The sequence below is a fragment of the Myxine glutinosa genome, chromosome 14, assembly GCF_964187855.1.
Source record: "Myxine glutinosa chromosome 14, kmMyxGlut1.1, whole genome shotgun sequence".
Taxonomy (NCBI): Eukaryota; Metazoa; Chordata; class Myxini; order Myxiniformes; family Myxinidae; genus Myxine; species Myxine glutinosa.
In genome coordinates this window covers 23,357,217-23,384,565 of record NC_136274.1, presented here as the reverse complement: position 1 = coordinate 23,384,565, position 27,349 = coordinate 23,357,217, and the positions used below count along the sequence as shown (strand labels likewise).

Sequence of the window (27,349 nt, the reverse complement as noted above, 5' to 3'; positions counted from 1 at the left end):
TGTGTTACAAGCCTTAGCCCAAGTATTAAAAAACCGGTTGCTATTATTTATTTTTCAATACGGTTTAATGTGTAATTAATTTTAAATGGGAAAAATTATGGAGTTACATCCTCTACGAACTCTGATCCACCTATGTCGAGGTAGTTATAGTATGTAACCCGATATGAGCAAAACTTAAACCTCAGGCACTCCATGTAACCACAACCGCCTCCAGAGTCCAGATCAAATCCACCACATACCGTCCGTCCTCTGCAACAGAACAGTGTCGGTTCTGCGCTGAAGTAGAATTCCGGTTTACTGATTTGTGATTTCCCGCCAAAGCTGATTCGAGCCCATATTTCGAGCACAATCCAACAAGGCCTAACTATCCACTAAACCGTTCTTAAATCCTAAATTCATCTTAATATATTTGAATGATCGGAAGCTCCAAGAAGACCATCCTCTGTTTCCATATAACGATACTCTTATTGACAGCCATGGCAAGGTAGTTAGTAGCAGAGAAAAAGTCGAGTAAACGTTTTCTTCAGGAAATTCCGACATTATGCAACATCGGCTTGAAGTTAATCTTACCGCACAAGAATATTTTACGATTTGAAAATGTCACCATAAATGTGAAGTTTGAAAAAATATAAAAGAAAACTGCTGACGCGTCCTGCATTTGAGCCAATCAGAGGTTGCGATAATATCACGTGATCCACGGTCCTCACCCTTTCCCTTTTTACTCGCTGCCATGACGGAACGCTTTCAAAAGGTTCGAGGCGCTGTCGTTTCGTCAATCTTCCGCGCCACGTTTCGTCTTCAGTAATTGAAGCAGACGAGGTGGAAGAATCTTTAGGATGACGTAGTTGAGGGAATAGGATGTTTTATTTTGTGGGATTTGATTTGTCGGAGTTTCACTCGAAGCTTGACGCGTCGGGCCTCGTGCTTCAGCTTAGCGCGGCCATTGTGGCTTTTATTTAATATTTTGGAACAGCTTTTCTTGGGCACATGAACCCTTCCATATGCCGAAGAACATTCGATGTTGATGTCGCACGGGTTTATATTTTGCTGAGGTGATTTCGTAATTGCGAGGATTTCGTGTTAATCGGGCGCCACGTGTTCGTATTTTTGACACCTCGCGGTGCCCCCCCCCCCCCCCCCCCCCCAGGTTCTGATCATCGATGGCCGGTGTCACCTCATGGGCCGATTGGCCTCGATCGTGGCCAAGCAATTGCTTAACGGTGAGTAAACGTAGTGTGCTTGTACACTTTTGTTGTATAATATAACGGGGCCGTCTATTTATTACGTACGCACGGTTGTGGTAATGTTGCCAAGTTGGGGGGGGGGGGGGAGGGGGGAAATTATAAAATGTGTTAAAATTTGACGTACGCATGAGGGAATTTGCGTATGTAATATATAGATGATCCTTTTAGTTTTGCCTCGATGAAAACTACCTTTTTTTTTTTTCTTTGTCCTGACGATGATTCAAATCTCACGTTTTCTGAACATTTCCTTGAGGAAACATCATGCACTACCATCTGAGTCGGACACGTGTGTGCTTTACCCCATTGCGGGGTCGCCATTCTCCTCTGCTGACTGGTGGCGTGTTCCGCAGGTAACAAGGTGGTGGTGGTCCGGTGCGAGGCCATCAACATTTCGGGAAGTTTCTACAGGAATAAACGTACGTATCCTGGAGGGTGGGGGTTTTTTCCCTCAAGTTGGATACACGTGGTTGTGGTTAAAAAATTAATGCATTGGTGTGTTGTCATTACAGTGAAGTACCTGTCTTTCCTGCGCAAGAGGATGAACACGAACCCGTCCCGTGGACCTTTCCACCTGCGAGCTCCGAGCCGGATCTTTTGGCGCACGGTGAGAGGTGAGGTCTCCACCCGAGTCCTTTAGAAATCCCGCGCTTTTTCCACCACCATCATCTTGTGATCTTGCTCTCCCTCTTGGCTAGCGTGTAGGTTTTTAATATGATTTTGGGGGTGGAGTTGCACACACAAAAGGAAAGGGCTCGTGGATTTATTATGTACGCATTTGGTTGGGGGATGTTCAGCGATGGTGCTTCGTGGTTCTGTAATCTATGGCTGGTGGGGAGAAGAGCGATTGTGTACGTAATAAATAGATTTGCTTTGGGAACATCCCCTATTGCCATTTTAATTTTTCCCAGGTATGCTTCCACACAAGACCAAACGAGGGCAGTGGGCCCTGGATCGTCTGAAGGTGTTTGATGGAATTCCACCGCTCTACCAAAAGGTGAGCATCTTCCTCGTGGAGCTGGGTGGGGGAAAATTCAACAGGCCTTTTGGAGCAGATAATGGTACTTGATGTTTGTATACTTACCCTCGCCAGGGGAGAGGGTATTGCATTTGAGTCTGTCTGTTTGTCCGCACAGAATAAATATGATTTTCTCTGCAACCGTTGGTGCGATTTTCACCATTGGTGCAACTCCACCTGCAGAATTTTTAATGATAATTATGACGTCATATGTCACGGTTCAGCCGCCATCTTGGAAAAACTTTGCACTTCCATATCTCGGAAAGTGCTGAATAGAAAAAAATTGAGACGTGGCTCATTGTAAAGAACTCTCCATGGGGAATAAAAGATCTTCACAAAGAGCCACCAGAGATTGCAAACCCTCACCAGGATGTATTTTCAGTGCTTTTTAAGGCTTTTGTATTAAAACAAATATGGCGGCCGAACCACGTGACTGATGACGTCATTATTTTTTTCACTAAACTAATTTATTCCTAGATTATGCTCAGGAAATTTCATCTTGATCGGATGAAGTTTTGTACTTGTCGAATTATGACGTCAAAATGGAGGCAACTATGACATCATCAACATATTTTATTCCCCATGGAGAGTTCTTTACAATGAGCCATGTCTCAATTTTTTATATTCAGCACTTTCGGAGATAGAGGTGCAAAGTTTTTCAGTTTTTCCAAGATGGCGCCTGAACCACGTGACCTTTGACGTTATAATTATCATTAAAAAAATTCTGCAGGTGGAGTTTCACCTATGGTGAAAATTTCCTGTCAATCGGACCAATGGTTGCAGAGAAAATCGTATTTATTCTGTGCGGACAAAGACTCAAATGCAATAGCCTCTCCTCAGGCTTGGGTAATGATGTCATAGGTGCCCACATTATGACGTCATAATTTGACCAGTACAAAAGTTAATCCGATCCAGAATAAATTTCTTGAGCATCTAGGGATAAATTGGTGGAGAGAAAAAAAATATTGATGTCATTGGTCGCGTGTTTCGGCCGCCATATTGGTTGACAGATATAGCCTTAAACCATGAAAAACCACCTGGTGAGGGTCTGCAATCTCTGCACTTTGTGTACTGGGAATGATGGGATTCCTTATTTTGTCCTTTGTGTAAATGCAATGCAACAAGTTCTTGGAATGTTAGAGCAAGATATTGTTTGAGGGAAGTTGGGGATTTATTCCTTGTTCCCAATTGCATCCGAAGTGTGAAAAGGGAAAATGATCTTCCCCCTTCTTCCATCCAGCGCAAGCGACTTGTGGTGCCCTCAGCTCTGCGAATCATGCGTCTCAACCCCATCCGCAAGGTTTGTTCAGCACGAATGGCTCCGTGAGTTAATGGAGGAAAATGGTTTCATTTATCAAAAGCCAATGTGGGCTCCACAACTGTCGTCTCTCTTAATTGCTCCGGTTTCCAACTGATGGTAAATTTATCTTGCGATCAATTGGGATTGTGGTGGCATTAGCTGAGCTCTTTTCATATTAACGTCTCTAACGGAAGAACCCCTTATGGGTTTGTACTGGACGTCACTGCCAACACCCATGTTTGTTTCCCACCCTTATTCGGTGTGAAGTTTGCCGTGCTCGGACGCATTTCTCATGAAGTTGGCTGGAAGTACCGCGCGGTGACGTCCGCCCTCGAAGTCAAACGCAAACGCCGATCCAACAAATCTTGGCTTGCCAGGAAGCACATCGTTGTGAGTTTCTGCACACTAACCCGGGCCTAAACCTTGGGTCGCCTCTATCTGTGATGATTTACAATCTTACCCACATTGTCTGAGAACAATGACGATCGATCTTGACTGAGATAGGGGCCCGCGCTGACGTTTTCATGACACGTAACGTACGTTTTGAAGTTTGTTCCACATTGAATCCGTTTTTCCCTTCCTGTGGCAGACGCTGCGCAAACGAGCCGAGGTGAATGTGGAGAAGAAGACCGCACAGTACACGGCCATATTGCGGCAGTATGGTGTCCTGCTCTGAGCACTTTGGAATCGATGCCAACTTTGTGTGCTTGTCAATAAAGATACGGAATCTTTATTTTCTGTGGAAATTTGTTTAAGGAATGTATTCTCCTGTGGCGTAATCCTCTAACGTGGAGATCTGTTGCTTTGAGGAGTTTGTGGGAAATTCATTGGTCATCTTGAGACTTTTCAATATGCTTCTTGTTTTGTAACGTGGTTTAAATAGCTGAACCTCCAAACTCGGTGTGCGAAGTTTGGGATTCAATTGCCATCCTGACCAAACACGTTCATTGCTTGAAAGACGAGTACTGACAAGCCCCAAAGGAAGGGGGTGTAGGGGAAGTTTCTTGCTCTGCTGCTTGCAAAGAAAGTCTGCCCCAGGAAGTGCTCACTTCCTTTAAGCTCAGCACCTGTTTGAAGAGTGATCCATTGTGCTTTCATAAGCCTTACATAAACCCTGTGGATAAAGTGTAAGCCATGCCTGCCACTTGGGCCACCACAGAATTCTTGGAGTCAGATTCCTATCTTTTGCTGTGGTTCACATGAGCGGATGTTTCTCACACCACTTGATGCAAAAGTAGGGTCATTGGGTGCAAACCAATTGGGTGTTCAAATAACAGCTTTGTAACTCAGAAGGTGCCTGAGATTGCCCAAATGAGAAAGAAAAATAAGTAATTAAGAAAATCGATTAAGTAATTAATCAAAAATAAAACTTTTTACCAAATCACCACTATTGTCAATTTCAGCTTCCTAGGTCAAATGATGGCTGAGATATCGCCCGGACAAACAAACAAGAATGAACAAAGTGAAAACTGAGTACACCTTTTCGGCACGTGTCATCGCCGGGCCCCGTTCAGTGCCCAGCAATGCCGTGCATGTGGAGATGGAATAGTGAGGGGTGGAGTACAATAGAGAACTGAGCAGCGATAGAGGAGCTTGTCTTCTTTCCTATGTTGACTGTTGCTTCTTTCCAATATGACGTTGTTGGTTATTGGGATTTTTTTTCATACTGCGTATGATTTGCTGAGTAATAGACTGATGGACAAGACATTGGCCTGTTTATCGCTTGCCTTTCACCAGCTGACTCGTCAGGTTCAGCTGCCCTCTATTTGCACTATGTATTTGTCTGTCATTCACTGTCCTTGTACAGCTGTTCGTTTGCAGCCTCTGGCTGCTAGTTGCATCATTTTTCTGGAAGCACGTTTGTACCGATGATGCAGTGCCCCACTTCCCAGCAAGCCGGTACTCAATTTGTCGACCTTGGAAGGATGACAGGCTGAATCAACCCCCCTGGCGTTCATTCAGCGATCGACTGGGATTCAAACCCAGGATCGTGGGATCCCAAGCCAGCACCCAAACCGCTAAGCCAACACCAAGCTATCTTGGACAGCAATTCATCTGAAGCAAGTACATCAACTATCCTGCATGGAATTATGGACAAACATCACTCAGATCCCTGGATCGTGTCGGAGGATACATTACGAATAAACTTCTCTCAAAAAATTGCTGGTTGTACATTCTCATATTCAAGGACGTGAAATTCTAAGTAAATAAATATTATTTTGCAAAATGACAAGTCAACTTGAAACTAAATGACAAATTACCTACCAAGGTGCTGAAAACGTTTACTTCCATACTTTGAACCAAACAACAACAACAAACGTTTTCCAACCATTTCCCCCTTTTCCAAGGGATTGGTCGCGCATGAAGCCATTCCTCCATACAATCCGTTTCACACGTGAATAGAGCAGATTCCTGAAACGCTTATCGGCAAGGACTCACCAACAGGCCAACAAGTACAAACAAAAAAACTGGTTTCATCGAACCCAATTTGTGACAAATAAAAAAAAATAAAGAAACCTGTATCTATGGAGATACGAATGAAGAGAACCGGATCATCCAGAGCAAACAGGCAGACGGATGGAATTCGTCAACAAGAGGAAGAATCCGAAAAAAAACAAACAAAGAGCAGCAGTTAGAGCCAAGTAACTCACAGTGTATAAAAAATGATGTACATTAAGTAGATAGACAATTAAAGCACTCACTCTGAGAATGTGGAAACCAAAGGTGGTGGTGGTGGTGCACGTCAAAGTGGTCACAATGCGGTTTCTATTTTCCTTCAACAAAGTGAAAGTAAACGATCACCAAGAACTATGAAAACCTGAATCCGTGATTCGAGCAGACCTCTCTCTGCCGTCATTACACTCGGAACATGCGGCGACAAACGTTGCCGTGCGACTCCGCTAAAGTCGTGCTTTTTACGGACACGACATAATTTACAAACAGACAAGTCAAACGAAAACTTGAACTGTTGCATCGCCTCAGCAGTACCGTACGTGATGACGTATTTGCTGCATCGCCTCAGAAGTGCCGTACGTATGACGACGTATTTTCTGCATCCCTCAGCAGTACCGTACGTGATGACGTATTTGCCTGTCAAGCCGAACGCACGCCGACACCCAAACATAACTAATCGGAAGCAACGATCCTCCATTGATCCAAATTCTATAACGGATTTTGTTGTTTTTTTTGGAGGAAAAATTGTTCCTGTGAACCTTTGGTCAGAAAGTGTCAACAACCTGTGCCAAATTGGTCGGAAATCCCATAACTGTGGTGACCCATATCTGTGAGGCGACCTCTGTGCGGTTGAACTTGGCTGTTCGCTATTTGCAAGATGATATTCTATCATGTTACGACTCTTGAAGAATGAATGATTATTTACAGTGCAGCTTTGGGGTTATCTATTCTTTACAATCTCCTACGTCTGACGTCTTGATCGGGACAACTGCTGAATCCTGGAAGCTCCTCGTCTCACCTTCATCAAACCTAATGATCCCGTGAGATATCCATGCAGGAATGCAATTTGAAAAAAAATGAATGAATTTACATTTGAATCTAATAAATGAATGAAAAGAATGAAGGAATTTACATTTGAATATAATGAATGAATGAAAAAACGAATGAATTTACATTTGAATATAATGAATGAATGAAAAAAATGATTGAATCAAGGCAACCTTTGCAGAGGTTAACTCGACATCTTTGAAAAGTGGAGCTCTGCACACGATCATCCACACATCTCCAATCATGACTCCATTGTATGATTTCTGTCTTTGTAGAATGGCTCGTCAGATACGCTGCGTTCCATGGAACGTCCTCATGAAGCAGAATGGGAGACTCGCTCTTGTTCCAGCGTCGTATGTAGTCCTGGGTTTAAGAATGTACACAAGATGCCCTCCTGGTGGTCCAGAACAAATGACCCTCGAGTCGTTCAACGCTTGCCGGAATCACGGAACCGTGATGTCCACAAGGCTCGTGTCAGGCGATGGGAGGACCAGCACCTGGGTGGCGCGGCTCACGTTGTAAACTTCTCCGGGATCAAACTGGCTGAGTCGAGGTGTGGTGGTGGAAAAAGATTCGACCCCCGGTGTACGTCCAGATTCCCCACATGGTTCATCTACAGTGGGGAAATACATACAGTGCACACACGTCACCACATTGCCCCCCCTTTACAAGACTACTATTGTGACGCGAAGCGTAATCGGTGTGGGCGGCGAGCATCGCACCCGTTTCGGATTCCGAAAGGTACTTGGAGAGGTGGACGTCAGGCAGTGGAAGATATCCGGCGAACAGGGGCAGCACCTCAAGGTGCAACTTGTGCGTGGCCCGTTCAGTCAGAGGCATGGCCACCAGGCCGGAGCTTCGCCCACACACGGCCCAATTGCTGCTATTGTCCACCACTGTGGTAACACAGCACCAAATCATCAAAGCACAGCATGGACTAATATTTCTGTTTGTGGAGTAAAATGAACACTTGTTGGGAAAAAGTAATAATTCGTTTTCTACAGCAATAACCCCCCCAATCCTTACACTTGTGCTCACATCCCTCACTCATCAATAAATCGTACTAAAATATGCAATTTGGTGTCTGTTTGTCTGTGTTGCTGATTTTTTGACTATGATACATTCTGTCGCTACTTATCCAATTGCAACCAAACTTGACAGGGGGATTTAAAGGTCACACGATGGAGGTTGTAGCGATTTAACTATCCCCCACTCCCCCAGGGGGTTGCATGTTGAGGTGTATATCTCTGTTAAGAGAGCTTTATCATGGCGTTTTTCCAAGGCCACTACTAATAACAAAAATAATTAGAGCAGCACTCGGTGGAGAGCATACCTCCGCCAGCTGAACAGTTTACGTTTTGTATCCCAGAGTAGACCAGGAAATCACAATACAGAATCACATTCAATCAAAATCATCCCCGTCCACAACCTTTTGACATATCCTGCTATGTATCGTTTTTGGCCCTATCTCCCAATGGTGAAGAATCACATTTAATCAAAATCATCCCCGTCCACAACTTTTTGACATATCCTGCTATGTATCGTTTTTGGCCCTATCTCCCAATGGTGAAGAATCACTTTTAAAATTCCAGTATCCGAATCCGAATATTCACCAAAATCGAAACATTTCATCCTTGTCGCATACGCTACGTCTCTGCCAAATTTCGTCCGAATGTGTCCACAACTTTGAGATATTTTGTTCACTAACGGACAGACAAACGGACAGACAGGGGTGAAAACATAACCTCCATCCACCTTTGGTGGCGGAGGTAAATATATCGTAATATTAACATTGTTTTGTAATATAACATTGATACTAATAATATCCTCCCTCCCCGAGGGGTTTTTCCTCCTTGAACAAACGCAGTGTTAACATGTATAAACAGCTTATCATATCGTTTTGTGAGAGCACCTCTACCAAAAGTAAAAATTTTATAAAGCACAAACACGTACGATTATCTTTTGAAACAGTCGCTTCTGCTGTTTAACACAAAACTGAAAGGGAGTAAACCCGTGGTATGTTCAGTTACCAAGAAGCTAGCTCAGCGCTTGCCAAACCTGCCGTTCCTTATCAACGGTTTTGAATGGAGTGCTTGTTTGAGTTCTTATGAAACCACTTGGCGAGCGCTTTACAAGGAACGTGGTAACTGAACACACCCCCCAATGTTCTTGAAGCCCGATACTAGATCTACTGTAATCTATATGCCCCAGAGAGGAATGACCCTTCCTGCTGCTCCCATCAGGAATGGGTGGTGTACTAGTTGATAAAATTCACCAACTTAAACTTTCAAGCCAAGGAGAGAGAAAAAAAATCATTCTGAGTGCGAGTACAGCTCATTATAAACAAGCATTCTGAGTATTGCGCTGCAATACATGTCCCCTACCGGCAGTCTGTCGTCCGGAAAACTGTTGGGGAAATTCCCAAAGTTCAAAGTGCCATAACTTTGTCAAAAATGATCGAAACGTCGTGAAGTTCGAACTTGATCTGTAACCTATCATGAGGAAACCATGTACCAAGTTTGAAATCATTAGCATTAAGAGTTTAGAAAAAAAGTCCGTAAAACTGTTCTTTGCGTGACGGACTGACAGACGGACAGACGGAGCGATGGAGTGCAAACCTATAGTCCCCTCCGGTGTACACCGGTAGGGGACTAATAAATAATTGCGGCATGGTATCCAAACAGCAGTGAAGATGAATGATGACTCTTTTTGGGTGAAGTAAAAACAAACAAACAAATAAATGTGTTTTCCAACTAAAAATGCAGAATTAAAAGCAACCCAAAACACGTGGTATTGGACAACAAAACAAAACAAAACAAACTTTCTCAATGCCGTAACTTTGATCGATATGTTGTTGATTCTGTCGGATAGTCAGAAAAACAAGCATTCTGAGTATTGCGCTGCAATACATGTCCCCTACCAAAGTTCAAAGTGCCATAACTTTGTCAAAAATGCTCGAATATGCAAATCTATGCACGGTTGATGCTGGTTTTCAAACTTGATCTGAGGTATGCTGAGACACATGTGTGTCACGCCTCGCCTCGTAGATAAGCCCGCAAGGTCGCTCCGTGGAGTGGCCTGCACGTATTGCACTGTGTGAATTATATAATTACCAACTCACGGTCTGAGGTACTGGCGATCTTTTTTTTTTTTTTTTTTGAAACAAGATCGAGGCTCGTGAAAGAGCAAACATTAATCACACAGAAAGACAAACCGACACATAAAACATAAAACATATAACATGGGGAGCGGGAGACAAGATGGGGCGAAAGGGGGAGGAACACAAACACAACATCTGAGAGCAGGGACATCGAGAGATCTGTGGGAGGGAGAGGGCTTTTGGGGGGGGGGGGGGGGAGACATGGGAATGGGGGGTGGGAGAGGTTTAAAACATATGGACACTGCCGGGACTTCCAGGAAAGAAGTTGGAATTTCAAACAAGGTGGATCTGGGGTGAATTAGTGGGGGTAGAAAAGATCAAGGTTTTGGATGGGGAAAGATAAGAGATGGTGGTGAACAGCTGTTTTAAAGACCTGGAGGGAGGAGTGGGATTGAAGGGAGTGTGGGAGTTTGTTCCAGAGGCGGGAGAAAAGAGGAATGAAAGAGTGAAGGTGAGCAGAGAGCCGACATTTCGGCAGTTTAACCATCAGAGGGTTGCTGGCAGATCTTGTGCGACCTGTAGGAATATTTGGGGGACAAAGCACAGAGAGAGCTGGGGGAGCAAGGCCGGAGAGGAGTCGGTAGAAGACAGAAAGACCACCTACCTGTCTGCGGTGAGTGAGTGAAAGGCCCTCGGAGATAGCTTCATCATGGGAGATTCCAATGATTCTGAAAGCTTTGGTTTCAACAGCGTGAAGCCGAGCTAGGTGTGAGGCAGGAGCACCGGCCCATAGGGGAGAACAGTATTCCATTGAGCTGCGGATGAAAGCCTTGTATGTGGTGAGGAGCTCAGGTGTTCCGAGGAAGGACTTCGCACGACGGAGGATGCCCAGTCGGCGACTGGCTTTGGAGGCCAGCTTGGAAATGTGGTTTTCCCAAGAAAGATCATGGCAGATAGTGAGACCCAAAAGCTTGAGCGACAGAACTTCTTGGAGAGGATTGTTGAGAAAGTAGATGGGAGGGTTGTCCAGTCGATCCTTTCGGAAAGACATAGTAAGAGTGTGAGATTTGTCAGGATTGAAAGACATGTTCCACTTGTTTGACCAGTCTGTGATTTTGTCGAGGTCTTCAGAGAGTGAGGAGGCTGCAGACTGCCGATCTGAGGGAAGAGGAATGGAGCGGCAGAGAGTGGAGTCATCAGTAAAGAGATAGAGAGGATTTTCCAGAGAGTCGGAGAGATCATTGATAAAGACCAGAAAAAGCACAGGGCCCAGAACACTGCCTTGGGGAACTCCAGCCTGAACAGGAAGGGGAGATATGAGAAATCCATTCAGGGCCACACGTTGTCTACGACCAGAGAGGAAGTCCACAAGCCATGCATGGAGATTTCCATGGATACCATAGGAGGAGAGTTTGGTGAGCAGAGCTGGGTGTCAGACCGTATCGAAGGCACGTGATATGTCAAGGGAGACGGCTCTGATTTCCTGTTTGGCATTGAGGACCTCCATCCATTGTTGAGACAGCAGAAGCAGCATGTCCAGAGTAGAATGACCTGGTCTGAATCCAAATTGATGATCGGAGATCAAGCCATTGGAGAAGAGGAAGGATTTGATATCCGAAGCAATGATGGATTCCATGACTTTGCTGATAATTGGGAGCAGGCTGATTGGTCTGTAGTTGCAAAGATCTGTTTTTGCACCTTTTTTGTGTAAAGCGGTAATGTTTGCTGATTTCCAGGATGCTGGCAGATGACCTTGAGCAAAAGAGAGGGTGAAAAGAACAGAGAGAGGGTGAGATAGAGCAGCAGAGCAGGATTTTAGGACCCGTGGGCTGATGCCGTCTGGTCCAGTTGCAGAATCAGAGTCGAGGTTTGACGAAAACTCCTCCACCTTGTCAGGAGAGAAGGACACAGAGACCAGGAGCAGTTGGGCTCGACTGGGTAAGGTGGGAACAGAGAGAGATGGGTTTGGGACACAAGATTTTGAGGCAAACACAGAGTTGAGGCATTCGGCTTCGTCACGTGCGGTGTCAACTGTGTAGCCATTTGAGGTAAGGGAGGGGATGGAGGGGGAACAAACACCAGAAACGGATTTGACCAGACGCCACCAGGATTTGGAGGAAGGAGACAGGTTTGAGAGTTCATTCTTGAGTGTGGAGAGATAGTGCTTCCTGGCACTCCTGAGGGTAGACACACACTTGTTCCGAGCTTGGTAGAAGGAACTGAGATTGCCTTCATTTGGATTAGCCTTCCAAGAGGCAAAGGCAAGTTGTTTCAGGGCAACTGCCTCACCACAAGATTCAGTGTACCATGGACGGGAGGAAGGGTAAGACAACTGAAGACGAGATGGGATAAATCTGTGCATGAGAGAGAGCAGTTTGCTTTGGAAGAATTCCCAGTAAGAATTGATGTCAGAGGCAGTGGAGATGGGAGACCAGTCCAGATGATTGATGGCTGCATGAAGACCGTGCCAGTCGGCCTGAGTAAAATGCCAGACTCGGCGACGCTGAGGAGGCTCTCCGAGAATGGCCAGAGAGATGTCCACTTTAACAAGCACATGATCAGAAGAACCGTTTGGGGCAGAAGAAGAGCAGCAGACATTAGCAGGGAAGTTTGTCATAACCAAGTCTAGAAGATAAGATACACCATTGGCTGAGATCCGGGTCGGGAAATTGACAGATTGTGTCAATCCCAGTGAGTCGCAGAAGTCCTTTGCTGAGGTGCCATGGCTGGTGAGAGATGAACCCACACCCAGCCAGTTGGCATGATGACAGTTGAAGTCGCCACATATGAGGAAGAGAGAGTTGGGATGAGTGGATAGAAGTTGGTCCATGTTGTCAGACAGTGAAATGTAAATGGAGTCATCACTGTTTGGAGGACGGTACAGAACACATATGAACAAAAGGTGGGAGCGGAGAGGAAGCCGTAGCCAGAGGTACTCCTGGGGGTGAGGTGGAGAGAGGGCAGTGCAAGGAGAGTGAGGAAGAGAGTTTTTGATAAAGATAGCCACCCCACCACCAGGATGAGGCTCAGGTCTATCATACCGGAGGAGGGAGTAACCAGGAAGAGATATTAAGGAATCGGAGACATCTTGAAGGAGGAATGTTTCTGTCAAGCAGATCAAGTGTGGATTGTCAGAAGCAACCTGTATGAAGAGTTCAGTCAGGTTTGAGCGGAGGCCCCGGATGTTTGAGGTCCATACCGTTAATGAAGAGAGAGGGGGAGCATCGGGTACAGGACAGGGGAGGGGAGGGGAGGGGAGATGTCGGGTAAGATGAAGGATGAGAGGGGGAGGTAGGGAGAGCAGTTTTTTTTTTTTTTTTTTTGTATACTGAATCGAGGCTCATGAAAGAGCTAACATTTATTTCACAAACAAATCAACCAGACAAACAAAATATACAAAAAGAGGGAGTGGAAGACGGTGTCAGAGATTACAGAAGAGTTACAAGAAAAGGAAGGATGAGGAGAACGAAAGGTTTGATGGTGAAGGGATGAGGCACAGTGAGGGGTTGTTTGAGGGGGGGGGGGGGGGGCAGAGGAAAGTAGAAGGTTGGGGGAGGTGGAGGTACGAGATAGAAGGGAGACGAAGTGGGGAGGAGGCAGCTTTGAGGAGGAGGAGGGGGGAGGGAGAATTGGAGAGGAATGGTATGGGAGGAAATTTGAATGGGAGGGGTTGGGGGGGAGTTTTGAAGGGGAGGAGTGAGGGGGGAGTTTAGGAGGGGAGGGGCAAGGGGGGAGTTTTGGAGGGGAGGGGCAAGGGGGGAGTTTAGGAGTGGAGGGGGAAGGGGGGAGTTTAGGAGTGTCGGGGCAAGGGGGGGGGATTTGGAGGGGAGGGGCAAGAGGGGAGTTTAGAAAGTGGATGATTAATGAAAGACGAACATTGATAACAAATTGGGTTTATTGTGCTTTTCAAGTTAGCAATCCGATTAAGAACGATGGAGGAGGGATGGAATGAATGTGAATTTAGAGCATGTAGTGATTTAGAGTTATAAGGGATTGAATTTATTTTTTTTGAAGTGGAATGAGTTGGAGAGGAAATTGAAAGAAGCCTTTTAAATATGAAGAAAAACAGCATGTTGTAATATACCACTGAATAAAACACTGAAGGGGAAAGTTTAAACATATTTAAATAATATTTAAACAGAACCGTGAACAATCTTAAATGCACAAAATTCCGACGGTGGGAGGGCCGAGAGGGACCACCACGAGTCACGTGAACAGAGCAAAAGGTGGATGGCGAGGAGATAATGGGGCGGGGCGAAACCGCACACCTGGACAGAAGTACAGGATGAGACAACAGCACACGTGGAGAAAGGAAAAATAAATGTTTTTGGGTTTTTATTTATTATTATTATTTTTTTTGGGGGGTGGAGATTTAAAACGTCAGACAAAGAGTATTATGTTCGGGGTAGAAGGGAAAAAATCTAAGAGCCGAGCAAAACACGAAGTAGGGGACTTAAGTTAAACACCGACGGGGGTACAAGGCCGCACACACGGAGCAGAACACGATTAATTACGGTATTTGCCAGATGGTATTTAAAACGTTAGACAAGTGGTCGATGTTCGGGGAAGTTAGGGGGAGAAGAGAAAATCTAAGAAATAAGCAATACAGCGAAGGAAAGAACTTAAATTCACAGAACACCTATGGGAGTAGGGAAGCTGAGAGAAACCAGGCCGCGCACGCGGTGGGACAGAAAACGATTAAATTATGCAAAAGTTTGCAAGAATTGCAAATCAACACCAACTGGAAAACACACTGCAACACATGCACAATAAAAAACGAGTAGAAATTGACGAAGACACGAATGGAAAAAATACTATAACTTTGCTGCCGTGCAGAGGTCGAAGACGCTTCCTTGCTCCAGGGACCGGAAACGGAAGATTCAAGAGATATCCATTTTTTAAATATTTTCGTTTAATTAACGATATCTGCCAAACCACGTGCCCTATCGCAAATTCCAAAAGGACATTTTAGTAGACTGACATGCTGAACAGATTTGTGAAGTTTCCCCTCGATTGGATCAAAAATGAGGGAGGGGCTCGGTTTTAAAGGTTCATGCTTAAAAACGTCATAACTCTGAAACCATCAGTGGCCGGGATATTTTTCGGTTCACGATCAATGATCGATGTGTATATATGTATGTTGCTCGGCCTGGCTCCGCCCCTCCCGAAAGCACGCGCTGTGTCGTGCTGTTGACGTTCGCGAGACGAGGCTGAGGACGCGCAGTGCGGCTTGAGGAGAACTCGAGAATAAACAAGAGATATCCATTTTTAAAAATATTTTCGTTTAATGAACGATATCTGCCAAACCACGTGCCCTATCGCAAATTCCAAAAGGACATTTCAGTGCTGAACAGATCTGTGAAGTTTCCCCTCGATTGGATAAAAAATGAGGGAGGAGCTCGGTTTTTGAAGGTTCATGCTGAAAAACGTCATAACTCTGAAACCATGTGACGCATGACTGTTCGTCATGGGTATGCGATTCTGCCTGCAAAGTTTGGCCTCGATCTCTTCAGCCGTTGCAGAGAAAAAGGGGTTTTCGTGTTTTCACGAACAATATGGCGGCTGAACCACGTGACCTGTGACGTCATAATTACCATTAAAATATTCTACAGACCGAGTCCATCATATGGTGAAAATTTTATCTCAATCGGTCCTATTATTGCAGAGAAAATCTTTTTTAAAGGAAATTAAAACTTAAAATGGCACTGAGTTAAGGATCATCAGAATTATCAGAATTACCAAAGTTCAAAGTGCCATAACTTTGTTAAAAAATGATCGAAACGTCGTGAAGTTCGAACTTGACCTGTAACTTATCATGAGGAAACCATGTGCCAAGTTTGAAATCATTAGCATTAAGCGTTTAGAAAAAAAGTCCGGAAAACTGTTCTTTGCGTGACGGACTAACGGACTGACAGACTGACGGACTGATGGACTGACGGACGGAGGGACGGCGTGCAAACCTATAGTCCCCTCCGGTGTACACCGGTAGGGGACTAATAAAATCATATTAAAAAATCCATCACAGTTAGTAAAACAATAAAGGTGAAAGTCCACCCATTTCCCTCCAAAAAAATTAATAAATAACAGCAATTGTTTAAATGATTTACATTATGTGATTAGCAGATGACAAACCACACAGACGTGCAGCATTTGATGTATGAACTCGCACTCCTTTTGCTCACCTTTATATAGCAATTGGCTGCACTGGACAGTTGCCCCACCGGGGATCTCTCCACAATCACTTGTAGGGCTACCGCTCCCCTCCTGCCTGGGGTCGTCTTTACAAAGGCGAGTAATGGAGACCTCAAGGGAACACAGCAAGCCCATCTGGCACATTTCCTGTCCCAGAGGGGGCATGACTGCAGCTTGTACGCTGTACAACGTCTGCGGCATACGGGGGCAATTCATTATCACAAACCATTGCATTCAAAGAAAGAACGGAAAAAAAGGATAACCCGGGTAGATCATGTAGTCATTGCATAATCCAGCAACACAAACATGACGGGTGTATGTGTAATTGCAAATCATGCATGTGTAATTCAGCCAATGTCTGCCAGACATGCTTTTAAGAAACAATTTTTGATTTATTGATTGAAGGATCTGTAGCGTTGAAAGGCCAAAAGCACAAGAATAACACACAGCGAGCTGGACGAGCATGAAGTCGTAGTTGAACAGGCAATGCCGAGGAGGCTTCTCCTCCTCGCCATCATCAGACATTTGCTCATTGGGTCCTCCTTTTGCCGTCCCTGGACGTTTCTGCTCAGTCGTGCTCCCCAGTTGGAAAGCAACCGTGAAACAGCAAGGAACAGGCGATGGTACTTGGCCATTGATCTCCCACAAAAACCAGGCATTCTTCCCTGCACACACACACTGCACACAAACCTCGTCAAAACGTATGGTCATTGCTATCATGTCTAGGTTTCCGCAGTTCGGTCCAAGCTACCGTGGTTGTGGCTGGGTTGAGAGATTCAAGCGTCGTATCCTCTCCTTCCATGGAGAAACCCAGTGAGGGCCGAGAGAGAATGAAGTGTAGACTACACGTGTTCCGCACACAGACCTGCACAAACTTCCTGCAGGGGCGAGAAATGAGATGGAAGAGATGGAGAGATGCCATCAATTTCTCACCCACCATACCCTTGCACGTTACACAGACAGGGAGATGGGAATACAAAGAAGCCAATACTCTAGGACCCCGCCTTTTGGGTGGTATGAGGAATAGATCTGTGTAATATGAAAGCTACATCTTGAACAGTTTTTTTTAAATATCACATACACAAGCCAAGTTACCGAGATGGTTTCCATAGCAACAGAATCACCCAATCACCACCGTGAGCTAATCAGGTTGACAAAATGTCATGAGGAATAGATATCTGCAATATAAAAGCTAAATAGTCTGGGGTGGGGCAATATGGAAGCTGGGGCACTTCAACATCCGAGGGTCTTCGAGACGCGGCGGTGAAGCTGATGTTTCATCTTTGCAAGATTTCAAGCATCATTTTTGCACTCCCACTCTCAATGCAGTCTTGATTTTTCATTTTTCAGCTACGAACAAGGACAGCTAAATACCCCTGAACTTTATCTTAACAACAAACCATCCTGCATCATGATTTGGAGGTAGACGTTTGCGCTGGTATGTGACCATGTTTCTCTTGGTCACCAGTGGTAAAAATTCAATGCAATTCCGCTCGTCCTTCTTGCTTTCCAAGCACGTTCAATTATTAACCATCAATAAAAAAAACAAAAACTTAATAACCTGTTGTCACGTACCTGTGGCCCGCTGTGAGGACCGTGTGCTGCACACGGAATGGGACATGGAAGGCCAAGGTCACCAAGGTTGAGTAGATGGACCAAGGACTATCGATGGACACCTAGGAGTAAGAACACTGTCAATGGCTATGCCCAACACCACAGAATAAATAATCAATTCCAAACGTGATTTTTGTTGTCGTTGTTGTTCGAGACGAAGCAAAGAACCCAGAGATACAACAACAACACAACATGCATTTTAAGGCCATTTTCCCTGCTAGAGCGGGGGTTAGCCTTGCGGTCCCCATGATAATCTTCTCCATCTTGCCCTATTTTCTGCATCTCTCCTTGTTTGAGTACCAGTTCACTGGTAATTCCCTGCTTGTCGTTAAAGGCGGCAAAAAGGGTTGGCGTCAGGAAGGGCATCCGGCCGTAAAACATTGCTTCAAAAAGGGGACCGAAAAACAACAACAACCACAGTTCCCGAAAAAGGCCAACCCCCGCTTGCGGGGAAAAATGGCCTCTAAAGGTGGTTTTTTCTCCTTGTTAACCCCCTTGCCCGCATTTCTTCTTCCACCATCTTTGGCCAAGTCTTTCTCGGTCTTCCCCATCCTCTACTTCCTTCTACATTCATTTCCATCACTCTTCTCAACCAGTCACTTTCATCCTTCCTCAACACATGACCAAACCATCTCAACCTGTTCCTCTTCACAGCATCAATCACAGGCTCTATTCCCATCATTTTTCGCAATTCATCATTTGTCTTCCTCTCTCTCAACGATACTCTGCACATCCATCGAATCACACATGCAGCACATCACACATGCAGCATACACCTTTCCCTTCAGCTTCAACAACACTCCCCTCCTCATCAGCACGCCACTCAGTTCCCGAAACTTCTTCCATGCACATCTCACTCTAGCAACCGTTGCCGAGTCTGATCCACCTTCTCCATTCAGCATGTCTCCGAGGTAGCAAAATGTTTTCACACCTTCCAGCTTCACGCCGTCTCCAAGATCCAACTCAACATTTCCTCCATCTGCAGCTCCCTCTGTGCACACCTTACATTTGAATGTAGCTGCCACACTGGTTCATGACCCTCTCAGACCACTACATTTTTGATGAACCCACTCAGCGCACATTGTACATTGAATGGAGTTCACTCCGACACCCTTCCTACACACAGCACAGGGCCACTTCCCAGTTCTTTCCACCTCACCACATGCTTTACCACTTGCCATCACCTTTGTCTTTCCGATATTCACCTTCAGACCTTTTGTCTCCATACATTCCTTCCACTTGTTCATCTTTTCCTTCAGTCCATCCATACTTTCCGCAATCAACACCAGATCATCTGCATACAACAACTCCCACGGTAAACCCTCCTTTACGTTCTGAGCCAGCACCTCCATCACAGCTACAAATAGTAGTGGACTTAGTACCGACCCCTGATGCACTCCCACCTTCACCTCAAACTCACCACTGTTCCCGTCCTTCGTCCTTACAGCTGTGCGCGCTCTTTTGTACATTGCCATCACTACTCTGATCAACCATTCCTCCACTCCTAACTTCCTTCCTCAAGTAATTCCTTAACTTCACTTCACGTTAGCCCAGAGATAGCTGTATCATTTAACGAGAACGGCACTCAGTAGAGAGCATACCTCCACCTGGTTGGCCATATCACTCAATGGTGAAGTATCAATTTAAAAAAGTTCTACACACCGGATCCGGATCTGGATCTTCACCAAAACTGAATCGATTCTTCCTAGTCACACACACAACCGGTCCACCAAGTTTCGTCCAAATCTGTCCATTACTTTTTGAGATATCCTGCTATGCATAGATTTGGCCCCATCTCCCACTTAAAAAATTGTAGTAGCCGGATCCGAATCTTCACCAAAATCGAATCATTTCGTCCTTGTCACATACGCCACAGTCACGTGAAAAAGTAAGTACACCCCATGTAAAGTTTTGACTTTTTCAACATAGTTCAACATACAGCTATTTGATCTTCGTTTCAACCATATTGATAGATAAAGGTGATATAATATAACAAATATCATGAAACATTTACATTTTGCTGTCCATTGTATAATTTAAATAAACATAAATGCAAATTTCGCATGTGGAAAAAGTAAGTACACCCTTGGCTCTAATAGGTGGTATTGCCCTCTTTGGCAGAAACAACCTCAAGTAGGCGTTTCTTATAACTGTCTACCAGTCTCTGACATCGACTGGGAGAAATTTTTGCCCACTCCTCCATGCAGAATTCTTTCAGCTGTGCAATGTCTAAGGGGTTTCTTGCATGCACAACTCGTTTCAAATCCCCCCACAACATCTCGATGGGATTTAGATCCGGGCTTTGACTTGGCCATTCCAGAACCCTCCATTTCTTTCTTTTCAGCCATTCCTTGGTGGATTTACATGGTATGTTTAGGGTCATCGTCATGTTGCAAGGTCCACCTTCGGTTGAGCTTCAACTTTCCCACAGATGGCCTCACATTATCCTCAAGCACCCTCTTTATTATCTGGTACAATGAAGAATTCATAGTGGATTCTATGATGGTGAGCTGCCGAGGCCCTGATGCAGCAAAGCTGCCCCAAACCATAATATTTCCACCACCATGCTTTACAGTTGGTATCAGGTTCTTGTGGTCAAATGCTGTCTTTGGTTTTCGCCAAACATGTCTTCTGGTACTGTGGCCAAATAGCTCTACCTTTGACTCATCTGTCCAAAGCACATTGTTCCAGAAGTGCTGGTCTTTGCCTCGGTGTTCATTGGCAAATTTAGTCTTGTCCTGATGTTCTTTCTGGACAGCAAAGGTTTCCTCCTGGCACATCTCCCATGTAGATCAAATTTGTGCAGCCTCTTTCTAATGGTAGACTCGTGCATTTTGACATCAACAGTGGCAAGAGTTACCTGTAGGTCCCGTGATGACATTCTGGGGTTCTTAGAGACTTCTTTCAGCATCTTGCGGTCTGCTCTCGGGCTGAACTTGCCGGGGCGGACTGGCCTGAACAAGTTGGCAGTTGTTTGGAATCTTCTCCACTTGTAGATGATCTTCCGGACAGTCGAATGATTGATTTCAAATCGTTTGGAGATCTTTTTAAATCCTTTCCCAGACTCGTAGGCATCCATAATCTTCTTTCTGAAGGCCTCAGAGAGCTCTTTTGATCTAGGCACGGTGACGCTGCACACTTCAACAACAAAGAGCAAACCAAACTAAATGTCTGAGGTTTAAATAAGACAGGTTCCTTCAAGATCCTCTCTAACGATGTTCTAATCATTTGCACCTGAGCTGGTGCACCTAATTCTAATTTTAGGTATTTGAAGTGGTGATAAATGTAGGGGTGTACTTACTTTTTCCACAGTGGGAAATTTGCATTTATGTTTATTTAAATTTTTCAATGGACTACAAAATGTAAATGTTTCATCATATTTGTTATATTATATCACCTTTATCTTTCAATATTGCTGAAATGAAGATCAAATAGCTGCATGTTGAAATATGTTGAAAAAGTCAAAACTTTACATGGGGTGTACTTGCTTTTTCACGTGACTGTACATCTCTGCCAAATTTCGTCCGAATCCCTCCACAAGTTTTTGAGATATCTTGTTCACAAACGGACAAACGGATAGACAGACAAACAGACAGGGGTGAAAACATAGCCTCCATCCACCTTTGATGGCGGAGGTAACAAATACAATGATCTACACCGCACACTCACCCGGTGCTCCACCACAAGTCCCTTTAGTTCTATGCCGTCTTGTATAGAATGGTAGTCAAGGTCATCAGCAGGGGGGGTGGCGGTTGGTGGTTGGCAGAGGACGTGCAAAGAAAACCGCACAGAGCGGTAGCCAGAGATGGCAGGGAACCGCACTCGAAGAAGCCGAGGGGACAGTTCAAGTGAGAGCTCAATGTCAGGGATATCATCTGCACGCAAGAACCACAGGTGTTTTGCACAGGGACCAAGCGATGGATTTGGATGGCCGTGAACGCACTCGCCTTTGGTTCTAGTTCAACGCTCGCCATGCATTCAGTATGACAGACGGAACAGACGATTCGCACCAGAACAAATCCACTCAATTTTATGGAGTTGGATACTCACCGTTGGAGTCAGATTCAACATGAGCAGGGATCTTCACCGAGTCAAGCAGCAACAGCGATTCTGGTAGACTTAAGTGAAGGCCTTCGCCTTCCTGCAGTGCGCGGTGTCCTGTGAGTAGCTGCACTTGCAACTCTTGTGGAACTCCAGCGAGAAGGTCATCTGTCACCGGTAAAGCACTCACTTACAGGTAGAACGAATGAGGGGCAGCTCCTGGCCATGGTGCTTGCCGCTTTTACTGGGTTTTCCCCAAGAAAACAAAAATCCGAAAAGCCCTAAAAAATTTTGCTGAACAAAGTTGTGATCAATCAAATGGGCAATAAATGGGGGCTGCTCTCCCGCTTCCTCTTTGTTGATGAGGAAAGCATGACAGTCATTGTTGTTTGTTATTATGCATTTTAAACCTATCGTAAGCAATAATAGGCCAGGGTACCGAAGCAAGTCCGAACCTAAATGCCTAATATGCGGCAGCACTCACTCAAGGGGAAAACCCTGTTCTGCTTAATCAACTGGGTGTATCCCCACCCTCCTGCTGCTTGGACGTACCCCCACTGATGACGTCTAACTGCGGCTCCTGGGAATATACGGTATACTGGGGCACTGGCTGAAGCCTCAGGGATAGGAGCTGCAAGGGACCAATCTGTAAACACAGCTGCCGAAGGGTAAACAAACCCGGCTCACGCACCTGCACTCGATCACAAAAACACAACATCACATCAGAATGCATTTGATATTCAAGTTTTGCAGCTTAAAAATAAATAAAAATCGAGACATATGAAGATTGCGGTGTACCAAACCAATGACGATACTGAAACAATGCACCAAAGATGACAATAAAACAAGAATATGTAAACAGCTGTTACGTGTCACAGGTGACATATCAAACGAGCTGTTGAACGGTGCCAAGGTACCAGTGTCGGTAAAGAGACAGTGTTGTTCCCAGGCCGCAGGAGGACGTTGCAAACAGCAGATGTACGGGTTGTGTCCTCGAGAACTGGTTCTCGCGTGCGGCCAGGTGAGCTGCTCGAGTCCTGCCTCCTCAGGAACAGGTGAGCATTCCGGTAGGTCACTCCGCTGGTTGTAAGTGGCGAGTCTGGCTGCAACAACGAACAGCACACGGGTATGAGACCGTACACTTGCTCTTCGTTACTCGGATAAATTTTCATCATGTGATAGAATATACAGCAGGTGAACACTAAGCAGTCGTAACAACGATAAATGCAAATCGAAAGTTCTGCTTCAAATTAAAATTTGAAACTCTGATGGATTCTTTTATACCCTTTCTTCCTTTTAATTCTAAGTCCACTACTATTTGTAGCTGTGATGGAGGTGCTGGCTCAGAACGTAAAGGAGGGTTTACCGTGGGAGTTGTTGTATGCAGATGATCTGGTGTTGATTGCGGAAAGTATGGATGGACTGAAGGAAAAGATGAACAAGTGGAAGGAATGTATGGAGACAAAAGGTCTGAAGGTGAATATCGGAAAGAAGAAGGTGATGGCAAGTGGTAAAGCATGTGGTGAGGTGGAAAGAACTGGGAAGTGGCCCTGTGCTGTGTGCAGGAAGGGTGTCGGAGTGAACTCCATTCAATGTACAATGTGCGCTGAGTCGGTTCATCAAAAATGTAGTGGTCTGAGAGGGTCATTAACCAGTGTGGCAGCTACATTCAAATGTAAGGTGTGCACAGAGGGAGCTGCAGATGGAGGAAATGTTGAGTTGGATATTGGAGACGGCGTGAAGCTGGAAGGTGTGAAAACATTTTGCTACCTCGGAGACATGCTGAATGGAGAAGGTGGATCAGACTCGGCAACTGTTGCCGGAGTGAGATGTGCATGGAAGAAGTTTCGGGAACTGAGTGGCGTGCTGATGAGGAGGGGAGTGTCGTTGAAGCCGAAGGGAAAGGTGTATGCTGCATGTGTGAGAAGTGTTATGATTTATGGGAGCGATACATGGGTCATGAACGTAGAGCAGCAACGAAGGCTGGAAAGGGTGGAAATGCGAATGGTTCGATGGATGTGCGGAGTATCGTTGAGAGAGAGGAAGACAAATGATGAATTGCGAAAGATGATGGGAATAGAGCCTGTGATTGATGCTGTGAAGAGGAACAGGTTGAGATGGTTTGGTCATGTGTTGAGGAAGGATGAAAGTGACTGGTTGAGAAGAGTGATGGAAATGAATGTAGAAGGAAGTAGAGGACGGGGAAGACCGAGAAAGACTTGGCTAAAGATGGTGGAAGAAGAAATGCGGGCAAGGAGGTTAACAAGGAGAGATGCAGAAAATAGGGCAAGATGGAGAAGATTGTCATGGGGACCGCAAAGCTAACCCCTGCTCTAGCAGGGAAAATGGCCTTTAAAATGCATGTTGTTGTTGTTGTCTTCCTTTTAATTCTTGCCAAAATAAAGGTGGTGGGAGCTGCCTTTCCCCCCACAATTCCTCAAAGTCTGACTATATCTTGGCCTTCAACTCTGCTGTTGGTGTTTCCCCTCTTTGAACTGTTCCTCTTGCCCTGGTGCATCTTGATGCATTCAGTGTACCAATTCCAACTCTTCCACGTGCTTCCACGAATAAAAATAAAGTTTTCACTGCCGGCCTTTTTTTGAACCAAATATCAATTGGTTACTCTGTCACACAAAAAATGGAGACGTTTAAGAAAACCTGTTTTACACCTTCCGATTGTAATTCGTGAGTCACTTTTGATAGAACTTTCCCTTGCAAACCAACCTGTGCTCCGCGTTCATGAACCTCACAGAAGTCCAGCAATATTGGCAGCTGCCTGTCCCCAAGGGCCCTGTCACCCGACGCCTCCGTCAAGCGCAGCCAGCCATCGGGATCACCATCCATGGAGAGTTCTTCATTCTTGGAGTTCGTGGGTTCCAAGTGGAGTGCAAGGGTGATGCTGTCGGCAGTGATGGGCCCAGGGAGACGACTGGTGAGTTGCAGCTGAACGCCGAGAGTGGCGTGCAGCGCTACACGGGCTGATGCTGGGCAGAATCGAATAGCGTCGAGGTGCAGCGCCGGTTCAAGTGCCAGCGATACGGGTTCACCTTCGCAGGTTGACAGCGAAGGAAACGTACAGGGATTAGGTAGGTGAACAAAGTGGGAATGCAAGGTGATGGATTGGAAGAAAATAAGTAAAAAATAGTGGTATCACATTACCATCAGATGAACTACCGAGCAGTTGTTTGCAATATTCTTGTCGTTCAGAGACTTCTAGGCTAGAATCAGATGCCAACAGGCTGCAGGTGTCCAAGTACGTAGCTTGATGTCAAGGAAGTGCTTCGATAATATGAAGAGAAACTTAGGGCACATAAAAGTCACACAGAAACCACCCCAGCCCATGGACTAATCCACTTTCTGAATAATCCTCTCCAAGAAGTTCTGTCACTCAAGCTTTTGGGTCTCACTATTTGCCATGATCTTTCCTGGGAAAACCACATTTCAAATCTGGCCTCCAAAGCCAGTCGCCGACTGGGCATCCTCCGTCGTGCGAAGTCCTTCCTTGGCACACCTGAGCTCCTCACCACATACAAGGCTTTCATCCGCAGCTCTATGGAATACTGCTCTCCCCTCTGGTCTGGTGCTCCTGCCTCACACCTAGCTCGTCTTCACGCTGTTGAAACCAAAGCGTTCAGAATCATTGGAATCTCCCGCGATGAAGCTAACTCCAAGGGCCTTTCACTCACTCACCGCAGGCAGGTTGGTGGTCTTTCCGTCTTCTACCGACTCCTCTCTGGCCTTGCCCCCCCAGCTCTCTCTGGGCTCTGTCCCCCAAATATTCCTACAGGTCGCACAAGATCTGCCTGCAACCCTCTTATGGTTAAACTGCCAAAATCAAGACTTTCTGCTCACCTTCACTCCTTCATTCCTCTTTTCTCCCGCCTCTGGAACAAACTCCCTCACTCTCTTCAATCCCACTCCAGCCTCCAGGTCTTTAAAACAGCTGTTCACCACCATCTCTTATCCTCCCCCATCCAAAACCTTGATCTTTTCTACCCCCACTAATTTCGGTCCCCTTGTGTTTTATACCTCTCCCCCTCCCCCCCCCCCCCCTTCCCACGCCTCCTCCCCCCAAGCCCTCTCTCTCCCACACTTCTCCCTGCTCTCAAATGTTGTGGGTGTGTGCTTCCCCTTCTCTCCCCATCTTGTCTTCCGCTCCCTCTTTTTGTATATTTTGTTTGTCTGGTTGATTTGTTTGTGAAATAAATGTTAGCTCTTTCACGAGCCTCGATTCAGTATACAAAAAAAAAAGAAAAAAAAAAAGTGCATTTTTGCAGTTTTTTAGGAGCAGTATAAGCACATGGCAGGGTTGATTGGATGAGATGAGAAACGTTTGCATTTGGCAAAGGGGCAATGGGGGCAGCAACAAATTGGATAAATTATGCGAAGGCGGAAACACTGTTGATGGTAGAAGAGACATGACATAGCGTATGATATTATGGTAACTGCGGAATTAGGGTAGAAAAATTATAATTGGTATGCAAGGTAAGGATATGTTTGTACATTTCCGAGCTGGCTCTGACAGGCTGCGAGCTGGCGACGTGTGTGCGAGACAAGAAGGCTCCAGCCTTCTGCCCGATAAGTCTTCAATGCATCAAGGAGGTAACCTTCGGCCTTGCGTGGCTCACATTTCCTCCTGCCATGCAAGGATTGTGCATGGTCATGGCAATCAAGATGCTATTAAAGATATTAAATAATGGGTGTACCAAGCTTAAAACAAAGCAATATATTTGCATTACACCAACGAAAATGCTATTTCATTAGACAAAGACCAACTCCATCATACATGTGCCTTCTCAAATCCTGTCCATGATGAAGGCGAGTTTCACTCACATGTGAAAGTCCGCCAGCTCTTTGCCGATGAGTCGAGCTGAGCGGAGACGGCCGATATGCTTATATGTTCCCATAGCAACCTCAGACAGCTCCTGGAGGTTCGAAAATCAAAGGTAAAGAGAGTGCGGAGGCCCGAATAAAGTCACAATCCTATTGATGCTCAGAGGCCAAAAAAGGAAGAAGATTTATCAAAACTTTCCAGGTAATGTTTCTCAAAGGCTTCCGTGGAAGAGAGTGCTTCACGCAGGCGCTTGCTTGGGTTGTTCAGGTTGTTCACTGCAATATAATTAAATTAATGCCTTGTCACGAATAATAAAGCAAAAGAGAGATCAAACACTTTCAGAGAGACAAAGCGGTCTCAATGGACACCTGGTAAGGTTCTCACCCATCTCAGTGTCATTATTGCTTAGGCCAGCGAGCAGGTCAACAGTTCGGTTGAGCTCCTCAGATGTCGGCCCTTTGCAGGACATCAAGCCGCACAGATTTCCCAGACCATGGAGCTGCAACAA

General features: G+C 45.5%; 2 protein-coding genes and 1 non-coding gene across 5 annotated transcripts in view; 2 read left to right on the top strand and 1 right to left on the bottom strand.

Moving 5' to 3' along the window:
• Positions 1-658: 658 nt before the first annotated feature.
• RPL13A (ribosomal protein L13a) lies at positions 659-4,292 on the top strand. Of its 2 annotated transcripts, none has more exons than XM_068135282.2 (8): positions 659-751; positions 1,148-1,220; positions 1,595-1,660; positions 1,754-1,855; positions 2,153-2,238; positions 3,500-3,559; positions 3,827-3,949; positions 4,149-4,292. In XM_068135282.2, the coding sequence occupies exons 1-8, from the start codon at positions 731-733 to the stop codon at positions 4,233-4,235; spliced, it is 618 nt and encodes a 205-aa protein (XP_067991383.1). In that variant the 5' UTR covers positions 659-730; the 3' UTR covers positions 4,236-4,292. The 2 variants fall into 2 exon arrangements, with proteins under 2 accessions (XP_067991383.1, XP_078624060.1); XM_078767934.1 differs by having other exon boundaries at positions 711-819.
• On the top strand, positions 3,992-4,065 carry LOC137440051 (small nucleolar RNA SNORD34). Its single transcript, XR_010987041.1, has one exon. It is a non-coding gene; the product is annotated as a small nucleolar RNA SNORD34 (small nucleolar RNA).
• Positions 4,293-5,824: 1,532 nt separating the features above from the next.
• The window catches only part of TRAPPC10 (trafficking protein particle complex subunit 10), a 29,471-nt gene continuing 7,946 nt past the window's right edge, over positions 5,825-27,349 (bottom strand). Inside the window, exons 9-24 of one of the 2 annotated variants that reach the window (XM_078767931.1) lie at positions 27,226-27,340; positions 27,041-27,116; positions 26,841-26,933; positions 26,503-26,643; positions 25,167-25,264; positions 24,732-25,054; positions 22,925-23,110; positions 22,560-22,698; positions 22,017-22,175; positions 21,636-21,841; positions 17,928-18,028; positions 17,104-17,230; positions 16,800-17,030; positions 16,343-16,544; positions 7,783-7,956; positions 5,825-7,673 (exon numbers count right to left, since the gene is read on the bottom strand). In XM_078767931.1, the coding sequence (XP_078624057.1) occupies positions 7,504-7,673; positions 7,783-7,956; positions 16,343-16,544; positions 16,800-17,030; positions 17,104-17,230; positions 17,928-18,028; positions 21,636-21,841; positions 22,017-22,175; positions 22,560-22,698; positions 22,925-23,110; positions 24,732-25,054; positions 25,167-25,264; positions 26,503-26,643; positions 26,841-26,933; positions 27,041-27,116; positions 27,226-27,340 (2,541 nt within the window). In that variant the 3' untranslated portion in view covers positions 5,825-7,503. The remainder of the gene's footprint in view (positions 7,674-7,782; positions 7,957-16,342; positions 16,545-16,799; positions 17,031-17,103; positions 17,231-17,927; positions 18,029-21,635; positions 21,842-22,016; positions 22,176-22,559; positions 22,699-22,924; positions 23,111-24,731; positions 25,055-25,166; positions 25,265-26,502; positions 26,644-26,840; positions 26,934-27,040; positions 27,117-27,225; positions 27,341-27,349) is intronic. The other variant, XM_068135280.2, reaches the window with a different exon arrangement.

What these genes read in the sequence shown, in the direction of transcription:
- RPL13A (XM_068135282.2), top strand. Translation starts at nt 731, where the DNA reads ATGACGGAACGCTTTCAAAAG. An exon ending in TGACGGAACGCTTTCAAAAG is followed by an intron (nt 752 to 1,147) that starts GTTCGAGGCGCT and finishes CCCCCCCCCCAG; the next exon opens with GTTCTGATCATCGATGGCCG. An exon ending in TTGCCAGGAAGCACATCGTT is followed by an intron (nt 3,950 to 4,148) that starts GTGAGTTTCTGC and finishes TTCCTGTGGCAG; the next exon opens with ACGCTGCGCAAACGAGCCGA.